Here is a 17,686-nt window from a genome sequence, read left to right on the forward strand (position 1 = left end):
ATGCCCAACTGTAACAATCTCCTCCTCCCAACTTTTTGTCCAGTTTCCAAGCAACTTAATGGTTACCTTTTCTCCCCCTTAAAATTGACAAGCCATAGAAGTGTAATGTGCAAATAAATGATCTGCTTCAGATTTCCAAACAAGTACCTCCTTGTTACAAAATGAAAGACTGCTTTGTAGGCATATGATTGAGAAGGAAAATAAAAGAGAGACTGTAAATATTATAAACTTGAACTTAAAAACAGGGAATATGGGTTAGTTACCACTTAAAAATGAAAACACAGTACTTGGTGTGGGTAGTTAATCAGATTTGATAAAATTCCCTTATTTCATTTTGGAGTGGCATGGTAGCGTAGTGGTCAGCACAGTGCTCTACTGCGCCAGCGACCCGGGTTCATTTCCCGCCGCTGTCTGTAAGGAGTTTGTAAATTCTCGCCGTGACTGCATGTGTTTCCTCCGGGAGCTCCAGTTTCCTGCCACAATCCAAAAGACGTACCAGTTGGAAGGTTAATTGGTCATTGTAAATTGTCCCATAATTAGGCTAGGATTGAGTCGGGGGATTACTGGGCAACGTAGCTCGAAAGGCCAGAGGGCTTATTCTGCATTGTACCTCGATAAATAAATTACTGATAGCTTAATGAGCGCAAATGATTAAAACTGAGAAAGGTTTTTACAAGCTCCAGGAAAAATAACTAACCACTTCTGTCACCTAAATTGGAGTAAGAATATTTTTCTTTATTTGTATGTCCCTCCATACTGGCCCTTGGGGTAGAACAGGGATTCCCAACCTTTTCTATGCCATTGATCCCTACCGTTAACTGAGAGGTCTGTGGAGACCAGGTTGGAAACCCCTGGGGTAAAAGACAGGAACTGCCACTTGCAAGTAAGTTCATCTACCTTTCTGATGATCCCAAACACAGATAACAGACTAATAACACAGATTCTGGAACTCCAGAGTACCACATAGAAAATGCTGGAGGAACTGAGCAGGTCAGGCAGCATCTATGACATTTCGACCCAAGACCCTTTATCAGGACTGGAAGGTTCAAGTTTACATGAATACCCATGAACAGCCAAACAAAACAGCATTACTCGGGGCCAATGAGCTAAGCACAGTGCCAACAATTATTCACAGCACAAGGCACAGATAGCACATTTACGATATCAGTAAAATACAGTCACACAAAAAAAAAGCAGTATACAATCCAAGGCCCTGAGTCCATGTATGTTACAGCAGTCTGCATTCGGACGCAATACAGCTTGTCTTCTGCTGAGCGAACTCTGGGGGGGCAGCACCGATACCAGTTCGAGTGTGGCGCCACACTGCCTCGGCGCTCCGCTGGAGCCCACCAACTGCAACGCCTCTCTTCTGGGAGGCTGTAAACAGGTGGCACCATGGCTTGAGGAATAGTCCTCGCTCCGACTGAGGGCAAGCAGCTCCCCACCATCCACCCCTTCCGTCCGCCAATAAATCAGTGAATCGGACTTGCAGCATCCCACGTTAACAATGTCCACCAGGGTCTTGCGATGACTAGAAAAGTGACTGAGACAATGACACGCTGTTAGACCTCACACCGCTTTTGTGTGCCAACTCCTTCGACGCAGGCAGCAGCACGATCCACATCAAGTCCAGCTCCTTCACTTTCTCCATCAACTAGCAACTCACTGTTGGGGAAGACCTGCAGTACTTCAAGTTCTTGACGCCCAGCAGGGTCTTGTGATTGTAAAAGCTACATTTAAAAATGTGAGGGGGAAGAATTCAGAATGAGAAGGTGGGGGGAGGGGAAGGTGTATAAGCTGGAAGATGCTTATCCCTGCAAACAGAGGAAGTGCTGCACCTGCCCATTCACCTCCTCCCTCACCTCCATTCGGACTTCAAATAGTCCTTCCAGGTGAGGCAACGCTTCACCTGCGAGTCTGTCGGGCTCATCTACTGTATCGGGTGCTCTCAGTGCAGCCTCCTCTGCATTGGTGAGGCCCAGTGTAGACCGGGGCACCGCTTTGTCGACCACCTTTGCTCCATCCACAATGAGCAGGATTTTCTGGTGGCCCCCAATTTCGATTCCAGCATTTCATATTCTGTCTGGGTAGCCTCCAACCTAAAGACATGAACATCAATTTCTCTAACTTTTGGTTATTTTCCCCTCCCCCTCACTCTTCTTTAATTCCCCACTCTGGCTCCCTTCTTCTTCTCACCTGCCCATCACCTCACCCTGGTGCTCCTCCTCCTTCCCTATCTCCCATGGTTCACACTCCTCTCCTATCAGATTTTATCTTCTTCAGCCCTTTACCTTTTCCACCTATCACCTCCCAGCTTCTTACTTCATCTCCCCTCCCCCTCCCACCTACCTTCCCCCTCATCTGCTTCACCTGTCACCTGCCAGCGTCCAGATTTTGTTCTGGCCTTAGTTACATTGAATTTCTTTGCTACTTGTCTTTGGAATTCCCAACTGCATTCCCAATTATCTGTAGATTATTGTGATAAAAGCTACGCTTACTGTTTTATTTAGAGATACGGTGTGGAATAGGCCCTTCTGGCTCTTCTAGCCATGCCGCCAGCAACCCCCAATTTAAGCCTAGCTTAATCACAGAACAACTTACAATGACCAATTGACCTACTAAGAACATAAGACCAGAAGAAATAGGAGCAGGAGTAGGCCATCTGGCCTGTCGAGCCTGCTCCACCATTCAATAAGATCATGGCTGATCTGACCATGGACTCATTTCCACCTACCTGCCTTTTCCCCATAGCCCTTAATTCCCCTACTAGGCAAAAATCTATCCAACCTTGTCTTAAATATATTTACTGAGGTAGCCTCCACTGCTTCATTGGGCAGAGAATTCCACAGATTCACCACTCTCTGGGGAAAGCAGTTCCTCCTCATCTTTGTCCTAAATCTACTCCCCCGAAACTTGAGGCTATATCCCCTAGTTCTAGTCTCACCTTCCAGTGGAAACAACTTTCCTGTCTCTATCTTATCCATCCCTTTCATAATTGTATATGTTTCTATAAGATCTCCTCTCATTCTTCTGAATTCCAGCGAGTACAGTCCCAGGTGACTCAATCTCTCCTCATGGTCTAACCCCCTCATCTCTGGAATCAACCTGGTGAACCTCCTCTGCACTGTCTCCAATTCCAGTATATCCTTCCTCAGGTAAGGAGACCAGAACTGCACGCAGTACTCCAGGGTGTGGCCTTACTAGTACCCTGTACAGTTGCAGCATAACGTCCCTACTCTTAAATTCAATCCCTCTAGCAATGAAGGCCAGCATTCCATTTGTCTTCTTGATAGCGTGCTGCACCTGCAAACTAACCTTTTATGATTCATGCACAAGCACTCCCAAGTCCCTCTGCACAGCAGTGTGCTGCAGTCTTTTACCATTTAAGTAGTAATCTGCTACCAACCGGTTATCTCTTTGGAATGCAGGAGGAAACAGGAGAACATTACAGATTCCTTACAGAATGTGCAGACTCCTCCCACTTTCAGATCTCTTACTATCTCTTCTTTCAGTTAGTCCTGACGAAGGGTCTCGGCCCAAAACGTCGACTGTACCTCTTCCTACAGATGCTGCCTGGCCTGCTGTGTTCACCAGCATTTTTAGTGTGTGTTGCTTAAACTTCCAGCATCTGCAGATTTCCTCGTGTTTGCGTCCTTACAGAATGTGGCGGGATTGAGCTCTGACCTCTGACAGCCCGGGGTATGATGACATCATGCTAACCGCTATGTTGCTGTGGCACCCTGGTGAAAAAGATGGACTCTTGTCCTCACAATTTACCTCGTTATAACCTTGCACCTTATTGCCTACCTGTGCTGCACTTCCTCTGTTACTCCCTACGTTCCTTTACTTCACATTGTGCTACCTCAATGCACTGTTGTCATGAATTGATGTGTACGAATGGTACACAAGACAGGTTTTTCACAGTGCCTCAGTATATGTGACAATAAAGAACCAAGGTATTCAAAAGTTTTATTTTACATCTTTAATATCCTAAAGGGGAGATGAGAGGACAATGATTTTGATATTTCGGTATTTAGTTGCTGGTGACCTCATAAAGGATTGGAGTTTCACTGAGGAACAGTGAAAAGCTTGCTGATTACCTGTGCCCCTCAAGATGTAAAACCATGAGGCCATTCAACCCACCAAGCTCGTGCTGACCTTCAATTCCATTTGCATTAACCCTACACTCACCCATTTTTTTTCTCTCCCTACATTCTCATCAATTAACTCTAGAATTCTGTCATTCATCTACATATGAGAGGCAATTTATTGGGGTTGATTAACCTAACATCCTGCGCTTGGGAAGAAGCCAGGGCAGCCAGCCTAAGTCCAAGCAGTCACAGGGGTAAGGGTGCAAACCCCACATATTGAGCTGTGGAGGTCAGCACTGGGCCTGTGGGGCAGCTCGAACCACTGTGCCAATGTGCCACCCACCAGCTCTGCCAATAGCAGTGGATGGCACGGTCTGCTGAATAGTCCAGTCAGAGGCCTGAGCTGTTGCTAGCAAGAAGATCAATGGTTCCCATTCACCAGGAAGGGATGAACTTGGACTACACCTCCTGGCTGGAGTATGAACAGATGTGTGATTGGGAGCAGTGGGCAGAGAGTGAAGCTGGGAGTGGGGCCTGCCAGAGATGCATGAAAGAACGGGTAGAGTTACAGAGTTAAAGAACACAGAAAAAGGCCATGCTAACTGAGCGATCCCATTTTCCTGCATTTCATCCATATCACAGTAAACCTTTTCTCATCATGTACTGTCCAAATGCCTTTTAAAATGTTGCAGTTGTACTTACCACTTCCTCTGGCAGCTCATTCAACAGATGCACCACCTTCAGTGTAGAAAATGTGCACCTCGGATCCCTTTTAAATATTTCCCCTTTCACCTTCAATCTCAGCTGTCTACTTTGGGACTCCCCAATGCTGGGAAAAGTCTGTGACAATCCAACTTATCTATGCCACTCATGATTATATGTAGCTCTGTAACATCACTCCTCAGTATCCTTTACTCTGTGGGAGAAAAAAAGTCCAAGGAAATTCAGTCTTTCCTTGTAACTCAAACCCTCTAGTTGTGGCAACATCCTTTTAAATTTTCTCTGCGAGCTTTCTTGCTCTCATTGTCCTGGTGAGACTGCATAGGTCTGGCCTGCCTGCCAAGGAGAAATGATTCCCTTGACTGGTTTCATATTTTGTAGTTACGGTGTACGGAGACATAAGGAGAAATTGAGAAGCCTGAGTCTGTCGTTCAGCCTGAGCGCTGGTGCAAAGAATTGGATGTTTCCCTGTCACGATTTCAGTTTGCTGTGCACGCTCCAAAAGGCAAGCAAATTGACAAAACTCAGGCCTGATACCACAGACTGATACGTCATGAAGTTTGTTGTTCTTTGCTTGCAGTACAGTCCAATATATATTTCAAAAACTAGAAATTACAATAAGAAATATATTTTTTAAAAATTAAATTAAATAAGTAGTGTACAAAGACAGCAAAAATATTGAGATGGCATTCATGGGTGGATTCAATGTCCATTCAGAGATCTGTTGCTGGAGGGGAAGAAGCTGTTCTTAAAATGTTGAGTGTGTGTCTTCAGGGTCCTGTACTTCTTTCTTGATGATAGTAATAAGAAGAGGCATGCCCTGGGTGATGAGGGCCCTTACTGATGGATACCACGTTTTGAGGTATCGCCTTTTGACGATGTCCTCAATGCTGGGGAGACAAGACCTCATAATGGAGCTGGCTGAGTTTACAACTTACCCCAGCTTTTTCTGATTGTGTGGAGTAGCCCTTCCATACTAGATGGTGATGCCACCAGTGAGAATGCTCTCCTTGGTACATCTGTAGAATTTGCTAGAGTACTTGATGACCTAATAAATCTCCTCAAACTCTGAATTGAAACATAGGCGTTGACATGCCTTCTTCATAATTGCATCGATACGTTGGGCCCAGGATAGATCCTCAGAGATGTTGACACCCTGGACCTTGAAACTGCTCACTCTTTCCAATACTGATCCCTCAATGGGACTGGTGTGTGTTCCCTCGACTTCCCCTTCCTGAAGCCTGCAGTCCATTCCTTGGTCTTACCGACAGTGAGAGCAAGTTTGTTGTTGCGAGACCACTCAATCAGCTGATCTGTCTCACTAATTGACAATCGCAAACTGCCACTCGTCTTCTATGGGAGTGCTAGAATCTAGATACACTGAGTTGGCCATAATGACTGTTTCCTGTTTTATAAAAATAGACCAGTCATTCAGAGGAACTGGCCCTTTAAGCCTGTTATCTATGCTCCAGCCTTGATGCCACTGCTGGATGTGGTCTGTTTCCGGTATTCCCTGCACGGTCGTGGGTGTGTCGAAATGCCCCTGCAGCATTACTGTCATGTCTACATCTACCAACTCTACTGGCTACGTATTCCAGGCAGCCACCACGCTCAATGTGAAACGAAAACTTGCTTTGAGCATCTCCTTTAAACGGTCCTCCTCTCACCTTAAACCTACGCTCTTTGGAATTTAACCTTTCCACGCTGGGGGAAAAAGATTGACTCTCTACCTTATTAATGCCTCTCATAAATTTTACATACTTATGTCAGGTCAGCCTTCGGTCTCCGATGCTCCAGAGAAGACAATCCAAATTTACCCAGTCTCCTTACAGCTAATACACTCCAATCATGTAACATTTTGTTAAAGCTTCACAAACTTCCACATCCACGATAACCCCGTGATTTCGGTCTTTGAGGCCAATGTGAGAGCATCCATGGGGGGGCGGGGGTGAGCCCATGGAAAGTATCCCACCCAGACAGTCTACCTGGCCAAGTACTGAAGACCTGTGGTAATCGACTGGCTGGAGTGTTTACTGACATCTTTATCCTCTCACTTCGGCAGTCTGAGGTGCCCACCTGCATCCAGCAGGCTGCAATTATACCAGTGCCCAAGAACATTGGAGTAACCTGTCTCAGTGACTATCATCCAGTAGCACTGACATCCACTGTGATGAAGTGCTTTGAGAGGTTGGTCATGAAGCACATCAGTTCCTACTCAAGGAGTGACTTGGATCTGCTCCAATTTGCCTGCTGTCACGACAGGTCAACAGGAGGTTCTATTTCATTAGTTCTCCTCTCACTCAGATCTGTAACATCTGGACAGTGAAGGTACACATCTGTTTGCTCTTTATTGACTGTAGCTCAGCATTCAACACTATCATCCCCTCAGAGCTAATCATTAATCTCCAAGACCTGGGCCTCATCATCTCCTTGTGCAACTGGATCCTCATTTTCCTTACTTGTAGACCCCAGTTAGTGCAGGTTGGCAACAACATCTCCCCCACAATAACTGTCAGTGCAGGCTGAGTGCTTAGCCCACTGATCTACTGGCTTTATACTTATGACTGTGTGGCTAAGCACAGCACTAATGCCATATTCAAGTTTGCCAGCAACACCACGGTTGTTGGCCGTATCAGAGGTGTTGACAATTCAGCATACAGAAGGGAGATTGAAAATCTTGTTGAATGGTACCACAACAACAACCACTCAGTCAACATCAGAAAAACCAAACATCAGATGATTGAGAACAGGAGTAAGAAAGGAAGTGTCCATGAGCCAGTTCTCATTAGGGGAACAGAGGTGGAGAGGGTCAGTAACTTTTTGGATTCCTTGGCATTATCTTATCAGAGGATCTCTCCTGGGACAGGCATGTAAATTCCATTACAAGGAAGGCTCAGCAGTACCTCTACTTCCCTGCACAGGTCTGGCACGCTATCAAAAACTTTGACAAACTTCCGTAGGTGTCCAGACTGGAGAGAGTCCAGTCTGATTGCATCATGAACTGGTATGGGAGCACCAATGCCCAAGAATAGAAAAGCCTATAAAAAGTGGTGGATGCAGCCCAGTCCATTGAGCACATCTACACAGAGCACTCCCGGCAGAGAGCAGCATCCATCGTCAAGGGATCCCCACCACCTAAGCAATGCTCGCTTCTCACTGCTGCCCTTGGGAACGAGCTACAGCAGCATCAGGTCCCACACCACCAGGTTCAGGAAAAAATAACATTAACGTTTATACTCTTATCTCCTGAACAAGTGTGGATAACTTCACTCTCCTCAACTCTGTACTGATTCCACAACCCGAGGATCTATTTTCAAAGACTCTGCAACTCAAGTTCTCAGTATTGTTTGACATATTTATACTTGCACAGATTGTCTTCTTTCGCACATTGGTTGTTCGTCAGTTTTCGTTTCTTGTGTACTTTTTCATTGATTCTATCATATTTCTTCATTCTACTGCGAATGCCTGCAAGAAAATAAATCTCAAGGTAGTATATGGTGGCCACTTTATCAGGTACATTAATGGAAATATCAAACCAGCGAATCAGGCAGCAACTCAATGCATTAAAGCATGCAGATGTGGACAAGAGGTTCAGTTGGGGGCTGAGTGACGCACTCAGGCACATGGTGCACCAGCGTGCTCGAGCGCAGATGACTCTGAACAGCTGAGTGGGGTGGGAGCAAAGGACTGAGCCTGCTGTTGGGAGTTACTCTCTGGAAGGGAGGAGGGGGTGGACGGAGAAGGTGGAGGAACGAACAGGAGGTGGTATTGGGTGATTGGAGTTGCGTAGAGGAATGTGAATGGTAGGCTTCTGGGAAATGGAAAAAGTAAGCAGACAATTGAAGATTGTCCAGTGATGAAGCCAGTAGACAGGATTTAAATAAAAGCAGGAAGGATGAGTTTAAGGTTTAGTCAAGTTTTACATGTGGACCTGTTTCTGATATCAATCTTGTTAGACTCACTAAAGATATGAAAAAACCATTAGGAGATATTGCGGACACAAAGCCTTGAAGAGATGTGATACTCTTAATATTTTGTAAAGATAGTAAGCAATGTGAGAAGGCTTTGGGGTTACAAGCTGTAGGAAGAAGGAAAGTAACAGCAAGGAGTTATATTAAATGATGATGGTTTTGGAGAGAAATCTCAGGAGTGCCTCTAGGTGTATCTATCGACCAAGTTAAAAATAATTTAGTCAGGTGAAAAGTTTTGGACACTAATCGTTTAAAACAGTTTTGTAATGGAGTTAGAATAGATAACTTATCGACGTTGATTAAATTTGATGGAAAAAGGTTGCCAGACAGAGATAGTGTACAGTACTGTGAAAAAGTTTAAGGCACATATCTATAGCTAGGGTGCCTAAGACTTTTGCACAGTACTGTAGTAATTTTATGTATTGCACTGTACTGCTGCCACACAAAAAAAAACAAATTTCATGACGTATGTGAGAGATGATAAACTTGATTCTGATATGGGTCTCTGTTACAGACTGAGAGCGGGAAGTGGGCAGGGAAAGGGGAATCATGGTTGGGAAAAGAGGAAGAGAGGGGGAGAGACCGGGAAGCACTAGAGAGATATTCGGTAATGATCAATAAACTAATTGTGTGGAATCAAATTACCTTGCCTGCTGTCTCAAGGCTGGCTGTGTCTACACCCACACCAAACCCTCACCCTGGCACTCCTTTTCTGCCACCTGTCCCACACCCCTCCCACGGCACTCCACCCTCACCATTCCCAACATCCTTTGCTCCCAGGAGAAACTCCTATACTATTTGGTGAATCTCAATTCTATACGCTGGAGGAAGTGGCTGCTCAGTCATAGAGTTAATTTAAAACAGGTTTGGATGTATTTCTGGTTATTAAGAGAATAAAGAGAGATGTGAATAGGAGAGCAAAATGGAGCTGAGCAGTGATTTGAATGAATAACAGAGCTACCTATTATTGGGCCTTTCTGCTTAAGGCATCTTATTATTTATTGTTGACTAATTCCAGCATAGACCTGGCTTTCTGCTTTTATTTAGAACTTTCTACTTTCAAAAGTACAATTATATACATTTCAATTCCGAGTCCCATTCCAGCATGTCAGTCCATGGTCTCCTCTTGTGCCAAGATGCGACCACCTTTAGGTTGGCAGAGCAGCACCTTATATTCCATCTGGGTAGCCTCCAACTTGATGGTGTGAATATCAATTTCACCTTCCAGTGAAAATAATTTTCCTCCCCCTCCCCTCTTCTTCAATCCCCCACTCTCTCTTACCTCCTCTCACCTGCCCATCACCTCCCACTAATGCCCAGACTCTCTTGTCCTATCAGATTCCTTCCTCTTGAGTCCTTTACCTTTCCCACCCACCTGGCTTCACCATCACTTTCTACCTGTCCTCTTTCCCCTCCTCCCACCTTTTTATTCTGGTGTCTTCCCCTTTCCTTTCCAGTCCTGAAGAAGAGTGTCTGCCCAGAAATGTCGACTGTTTATTCATTTCCATAGATGCTGCTCGGCCGGCCGGGTTCCTCCAGCACTTTGTGTGTGTTGTTTTGGATTTCCAGCATCTGGAGACTTTCTCATGTTTATTGCATACAAGAGACCTGATCCAGGGTTTGGACTCCAAACACTGAGGATTCCCTCCCTGCCCTCCCCAGTGTGGCTCGACCCATTGAGTTCCTTCAGAAAACTGCCCTTTAGGATCGTACGTGAGATTTCCTTGTTAGGATTTGCTTAACATGAAAAATCCTTGTTTCTGGTTTGCCTGCCTGCAGGTGTCTGCTGTCTTACTACCTACTGTACTTAGCTGACTGGCAGGCAGGCAAGCACGCTGCTTCACACATCCTCATCTGCAGCGGAGCGCGTGCTGGAGGAATGGGTGGAAGTTGTCCGGGATGGTTGAGTGCTTTTGCCGTGGGTGGAGGTCACCTGGAGCCAGGTGCATTCTGCAGATACTGCTGCTCCCTCAGGGGAGCACGGTGTTTCCACAGTCGAATAGGGGAAGAGTAATCACTCAGTGCTCTACTGTAAAGATTAAGCAATGGCGAGTCTTCAGAGCTTTGCATCATATTTATCTTGCAGTTGCCTAGTTACAGCTGTCTCTTTGCTCAGTGTACGTTCATTGATAACAACATGCTGCATGCCGTGCGTTGACCATAAAACAATGCAATTCCTTTGGTTGTAACTCTGCATTCCAGTTGTATAGATGACACAGTTCTACTATTGATTATACTTAAAAAAAAATGTTTGCCTTATTGGACTGTACTTACCCCGTTTCTGGGCCTATGTTTTCTCTAACTCTTGTTTCTTGTTCCATTCTAGTTTCAAAATAATCGTTTTCCCAGCTCCGGAAAGGCAGAAGAGGGCAAAAGAAACCAAGTGCTGGATTACTTGGGAGGGATTTTTACTTCTGGTAGGAAAAAAAGTTTGAAAGCATCATCTGCAGTGCCTTTAAGCCCAGGTAATTCTGTTGAGGAATCTACTCCAGCAGCAAAAGAGTTAAGCGCTCCTGGACAAAACTCAAGTAGCATTCAGGATTCAGCATCTTCCAAACACCATGAGAGTGAAGGACTGACTGAGGCTGATGTCCTTGACCACAATCTAGCAGAGATATGTTCAGCTTCTCCAGATGAAAGTTGCCCAATTGCTGTCTCAAGCGATCCAGGTAAACAGTCTGCAAGTTTGTCTGAAAATCGGAAAGTCTCAGTAATTGATATCAGCCTGCAAAGCTCAAATAGAGACCCTAAGCCCAAAGGTCTTAAAGGGCAGTTCTCTATTGAAGTTGTGCATAGTAACCCAACAAAAGAAGTTGGAAGTGATGTGTTAAATACATTGGCAAATAAGGTGGAACCTTCATTCACGTCTAGTTCTGGAGATGCAAGTTTGCAACGTATTGACAGAACTATAAAGGAGTGTGAAGTTGCTGAACTCAGTGACACCTCTGTCAATGAAAATAAATCCCAGCACACCCAACCAAAGAATGACAACAAATTTGTAAATAGTGACAGACTTACTGAAGGCCGGTGTGATTGTGAAGGGGATGAGAAATGTATAGATCTACCAGCCAAAAAGGAATATATTTTGCCAATACCTGAGACTGTGAGAATTGAACAGGTAGCCAAAGTTGCTGAAATTGACATAAACCCACCTAAAGTCAAAGTAGATTCCGGTATAAAGTTGTCAGAAGCATCTGTTTCATTGCCCATTAATAGCATTGGTGTGGAATTCAAAGGGTTGGAAAAGCCATTGAAAGAAGAAGACGACAAACAGTTGAACTATTCCACACTTCCAGGGTTTAAAAAGGACACCGGAAATCACAGTATTTCTGAAAAAACGAAGTTTACACCTGACGTGGTGAAGCAACAGTGTTCATCAAAGGAGGACCACCTCGCAGCAGGAGCAAATAAACCTGAAGTGGAGAAGGCGAGGTCCTCTTACATAACACACATCGGTGAAGATCCAGCACAGTTACTCAAAGTTGAGAGTCACGCTGCAGATAACCCATCAGGAGAAGAATCAAATACCAATAAACCTGTTTCTAATTCTCATACCAATGCAAAAACTTCTAAAAGTACAGAGGGAAGGTCAAATAGTTTGGAGTTAGGCATTGAATTAACACTGGTTAATTCCTTTGAAATGGATAAGTCACCCTCTGATGGGAAACAAGGTGGAAAAAAGGGAAAAAGGAGACGGTCTATGAAATCTAATCAGTCTGGTAGGAACACTGGGAATGCAGAAGCTGATGCAATTGAAGAAAGCTTTAAACAGAATGACTCTGACGTAAATGAGGTGAAGCTGACACAGCAGTCCCCTGAAGTCCCAGATAAACTGTTGCCGTCACCAACGCAAAGCACTCTGCCATTAGTCAGCAGTAACGCATTACCAGAATCTGTTCTGCTTGCTGAAGGATCTGCAGAAGCTATTTCCAAACCAGTTGTATCAAGAAAGAAGTCTTCTGAAAGGACATTTTTCAGTCCATCTCCAGATAATGAGGCGGAATCCCCAAAGATAGGTTCTTCGGGAAAGACATCAAGTGGAGACACCCAACAAAATGATGGAAACAGCGATGTTCACCACAGTCTGATTACAGAGGAATCTCGTGCTGACGTGGAAAGGCTGAAAACTCAGAATATAAATTTCACAAAAGGAAAAAGTAACCACCAGAATGTAATTACTTCAGAACTCCATTCCACAGTGACGGCAAGAATAAGGCTGTAAGTGTATCTTTTCTTTCCCCGGAGTTTATTGGTGTTAAAATACTGAAATCATCCTATGGTTTCACTATAACGCCAGGCAAAAAGTAAACCGCTGGAATAACTCAGCAGGTAAAGCAGCGTCTGTGGAGCAAAAAGGTGAATATTTCAGGTTGAGAGGAAGAATGTAGAGTAGAGATAGTGCGATATGGGATGGGTCATTGATAGGCTAATTGGTCATTGTAAATTCTCCCTTACTTCTTTGGACTGTGGGAGGAAGGTAAAGCAGTAGATGTAGTGTATATGGATTTCAGCAAGGCATTTGATAAGGTGTCCCATGCAAGGCTTATTGAGAAAGTAAGGAGGCATGGGATCCAAGGGGAAATTGCTTTGTGGATCCAGAACTGGCTTGCCCACAGAAGGCAAAGAGCGGTTGTAGACGGGTTATTTTCTGCTTGGAGGTCGGTGACCAGTGGTGTGCCTCAGGGATCTGTTCTCGGACCCCTACTCTTCGTGATTTTTATAAATGACCTGGATGAGGAAGTGGAGGGATGGGTTAGTAAGTTTGCTGATGACACAACGGTTGGAGGTGTTGTGGATAGTGTGGAGGGCTGTCAGAAGTTACAGCAGGGCATCAATAGGATGCAAAACTGAGCTGAGAAGTGGCAGATGGAGTTCAACCCAGATAAGTGTGAGGTGGTTCATTTTAGTAGGTCAAATACGATGGCAGAATATAGTACTAATGGTAAGATTCTTGGCCGTGTGGAGGATCAGAGGAATCTTGGGGTCCGAGTCCATAGGACGCTCAAAACAGCTGCGCAGGTTGACTCTGTGGTTAAGAAGGCATACGGTGTATTGGCTTTCGTCAATCGTGGAATTGAATTTAGGAGCTGAGAGGTAACGTTAACATAGAACATAGAATAGTACAGCACAGTACAGGCCCTTCGGCCCACAATGTTGTGCCGACCCTCAAATCCTGCCTCCCATATACCCCCCCCCACCTTAAATTCCTCCATATACCTGTCTAGTAGTCTCTTAAACTTCACGAGTGTATCTGCCTCCACCACTGACTCAGGCAGTGCACTCCACACACCAACCACTCTCTGAGTAAAAAACCTTCCTCTATTATGCCCCTTGAACTTCCCACCCCTTACCTTAAAGCCATGTCCTCTTGTATTGAGCAGTGGTGCCCTGGGGAAGAGGTGCTGGCTATCCACTCTATCTATTCCTCTTATTATCTTGTACACCTCTATCATGTCTCCTCTCATCCTCCTTCTCTCCAAAGAGTAAAGCCCTAGCTCCCTTAATCTCTGATCATAATGCATACTCTCTAAACCAGGCAGCATCCTGGTAAATCTCCTCTGTACCCTTTCCAATGCTTCCATATCCTTCCTATAGTGAGGCGACCAGAACTGGACACAGTACTCCAAGTGTGGCCTAACCAGAGTTTTATAGAGCTGCATCATTACATCGCGGCTCTTAAACTCTATCCCTCGACTTATGAAAGCTAACACCCCATAAGCTTTCTTAACTACCCTATCTACCTGTGAGGCAACTTTCAGGGATCTGTGGACATGTACCCCAAGATCCCTCTGCTCCTCCACACTACCAAGTATCCTGCCATTCACTTTGTACTCTGCCTTGGAGTTTGTCCTTCCAAAGTGTACCATCTCACACTTCTCCGGGTTGAACTCCACCTGCCACTTCTCAGCCCACTTCTGCATCCTATCAGTGTCTCTCTGCAATCTTTGACAATCCTCTACACTATCTACAACACCACCAACCTTTGTGTCGTCTGCAAACTTGCCAACCCACCCCTCTATCCCCACATCCAGGTCGTTAATAAAAATCACAAAAAGTAGAGTTCCCAGAACAGATCCTTGTGGGACACCACTAGTCACAATCCTCCAATCTGAATGTATTCCCTCCACCACGACCCTCTGTCTTCTGCAGGCAAGCCAATTCTGAATCCAGCTGGCCAAACTTCCCTGGATCCCATGCCTTCTGACTTTCTGAATAAGCCTACCGTGTGGAACCTTGTCAAATGCCTTACTAAAATCCATACAGATCATATCCACTGCACTACCCTCATCTATATGCCTGGTCACCTCCTCAAAGAACTCTATCAGGCTTGTTAGACATGATCTGCTCTTCACAAAACCATGCTGACTGTCCCTGATCAGACCATGATTCTATAAATGCCCATAAATCCTATCTCTAAGAGTCTTTTCCAACAGCTTTCCCACCACAGACGTAAGGCTCACTGGTCTATAATTACCCGGACTATCCCTACTACCTTTTTTGAACAAGGGGACAACATTCGCCTCCCTCCAATCCTCCGGTACCATTCCCATGGACAACGAGGACATAAAGATCCTAGCCAGAGGCTCAGCAATCTCTTCTCTCACCTCGTGGAGCAGCCTGGGAAATATTCCGTCAGGCCCCGGGGACTTATCTGTCCTAATGTATTTTAACAACTCCAACACCTCCTCTCCCTTAATATCAACATGCTCCAGAACATCAACCCCATTCATATTGTCCTCACCGTCATCAAGTTCCCTCTCATCGGTGAATACCGAAGAGAAGTATTCATTGAGGACCTCACTCACTTCCACAGCCTCCAGGCACATCTTCCCACCTTTATCGGTCCCACCTTCACAGCACCTTCATGTTACAGCTATATGAGACCCTGGTCAGACCCCACTTGGAGCACTGTGCTCAGTTCTGGTTGCCTCACTACAGGAAGGATATGGAAACCAGATGTGGAAACCATAGAAAGGGTGCAGAGATTTACAAGGATGTTGCCTGGATTGGGGAGCATGTCTTATGAAAACAGGTTTAATGAACTTGGCCTTTTTTCCTTGGAGTGACGGAGGATGAGGGGTGACCTGATAGAGGTGTATAAGATGATGAGAGGCATTGATCGTGTGGATAGTCAGAGGCTTCTTCCCCAGGGCTGAAATGGTTGCCACAAGAGGACACAGGTTTAAGGTGCTGGGGAGTAGGTACAGAGGAGATGTCAGGGGTAAGTTTTTTACTCAGAGAGTGGCGAGTGCATGGAATGGGCTGCCAGCAACGGTGGTGGAGGCGGATACGATAGGGTCTTTTAAGAGACTTTTGGATAGGTACATGGAGCTTAGAAGAATAGAGGGCTATAGGTAAGCCTAGTAATTTCTAAGGTAGGGACATGTTTGGCACAACTTTGTGGGCCGAAGGGCCTGTATTGTGCTGTAGGTTTTCTATGTTTCTATGTTCTAAACCAGAGCACCCAGAGAAAACCCAGGCGTTCCACAGAGAGGACGTTACAGAGGCTGCTTCGTGAATGGCGCCGGAATTGAACTCTGAACTCCGGAACGCCCTGAGCTGTAATATCGCCGTGTTTGTCGCATCGCTACGGAACCATTGCATGCAGATGTCCCACTCTTTCTTCCTTAATGCTAGCTTCAAGCATTTCCCTCCTACAAACGTTAAGCTTACTGGCCGATTACTTCCTTTTGCTTACTTCCTGTTTCGAACAGTGGCATGTATTCATTGTCTTCCAAACTGCCAGGGCCTATCCAGAGTCCAGGAAAGTTTGATAAATGATCACAAACATGGCTGTTGTAACCTCCACCCTTTCTTTCAGTACTCTAGGATGCATTAGGACCAGGGGACTTGTCTACCTTCAGGCCAACTAATTTGCTCATCACTGTCTCTTTGGTGACAGCGATTCTATTGAGGTGCACACCCCTCACTGCTTCCGTAACTCCTCTTTTTGGCACGTTACACCTCTTCAGCACCTGCATTGTTGGTTATTCTTCCATCCAGCTTATCCTTATCGTCACTTTTTTTCCTTTGGTAAATGCCAAACTCTGTGAACTTTAGTGATGCTTTGGTGCTGGGGCCAAGTTTCGTCATTGTATTGCCCAAGTGTAAGCTCCCTATGTGTTATGCAGATAGAAATTAATTTTATTATGCCATGTAAGATAACTGAAGCTCCAGTAATCTGTCATAGCTTAGACTTTCGTGATGCTGGGCGAGCAGATTTTCCTTGTGTTGTCTCATAATACATTTCCCAGTGAATCCAGCTAGCGTAAAGGGTGTGTGTGGAATGGAACCCTGATCGATAGGAATCAGCATGGTGAGTTGACTGGCAGCATGGGACTAGCGTCACCATTAGTTGAGAGGGGATGCATGCGGCAGACTTTAACACCAGAAATCAGTGAGTTTGTTTTGCTTGTTTCTCCCCTCTCACTGTGTGACACCTCTCTGCCCCTTCGTTAGGGAGAGAGAGAGAGAGCCTGTGGTATGTTGAATTAGGTGAACAATTAGTTTTTGTTGGACTGCAGATTATAGTTGCTCTTGGGGGCTTTGCTATTGCTTGCTTGGTGGGTGCTGGTGCTTTTTATGGAAATGAGCGGGGGAGGGGAGAGCTGATGCTTTACTGCTGCTTGTGCGTGGGGGCAGAGCTTTGGGGTTCTAACGTTTTTACTGTCACTCATTCTTTAGGGTGCTCTTCTGTTTTGTGGGTGTTTGTGAAGAGCAAGAATTTCAGGTTGTATGTTGTATTGATTCTCTGATATTAAGTGGTACCATTTGAAGCAAGGCTCTAGTGGGCGAATAGAAAGGGAGAACGGGATGAAGGACTGTAGTGGGTGGAAGGGAGCAGGGGAAGCAAGGCCCTGTAGAATGGAAGAAATCATTGGGAGCAAGGCCCAGGCAAGCTGA

At 45.3% G+C, this 17,686-nt stretch overlaps 1 protein-coding gene across 5 annotated transcripts in view; it reads left to right on the forward strand.

The window, feature by feature from the left end:
- crybg1a (crystallin beta-gamma domain containing 1a) overlaps nucleotides 1–17,686 on the forward strand; it is a 243,875-nt gene that overhangs the window by 145,022 nt on the left and 81,167 nt on the right. For all 5 annotated transcript variants that reach the window (XM_072246122.1, XM_072246121.1, XM_072246123.1 and 2 more), the window contains one exon: nucleotides 11,109–13,000. In XM_072246122.1, coding sequence (XP_072102223.1) covers nucleotides 11,109–13,000 — 1,892 coding nt within the window. The remainder of the gene's footprint in view (nucleotides 1–11,108; nucleotides 13,001–17,686) is intronic.

Source organism: Mobula birostris, chromosome 2, assembly GCF_030028105.1.
Source record: "Mobula birostris isolate sMobBir1 chromosome 2, sMobBir1.hap1, whole genome shotgun sequence".
Classification (NCBI taxonomy): domain Eukaryota; kingdom Metazoa; phylum Chordata; class Chondrichthyes; order Myliobatiformes; family Myliobatidae; genus Mobula; species Mobula birostris.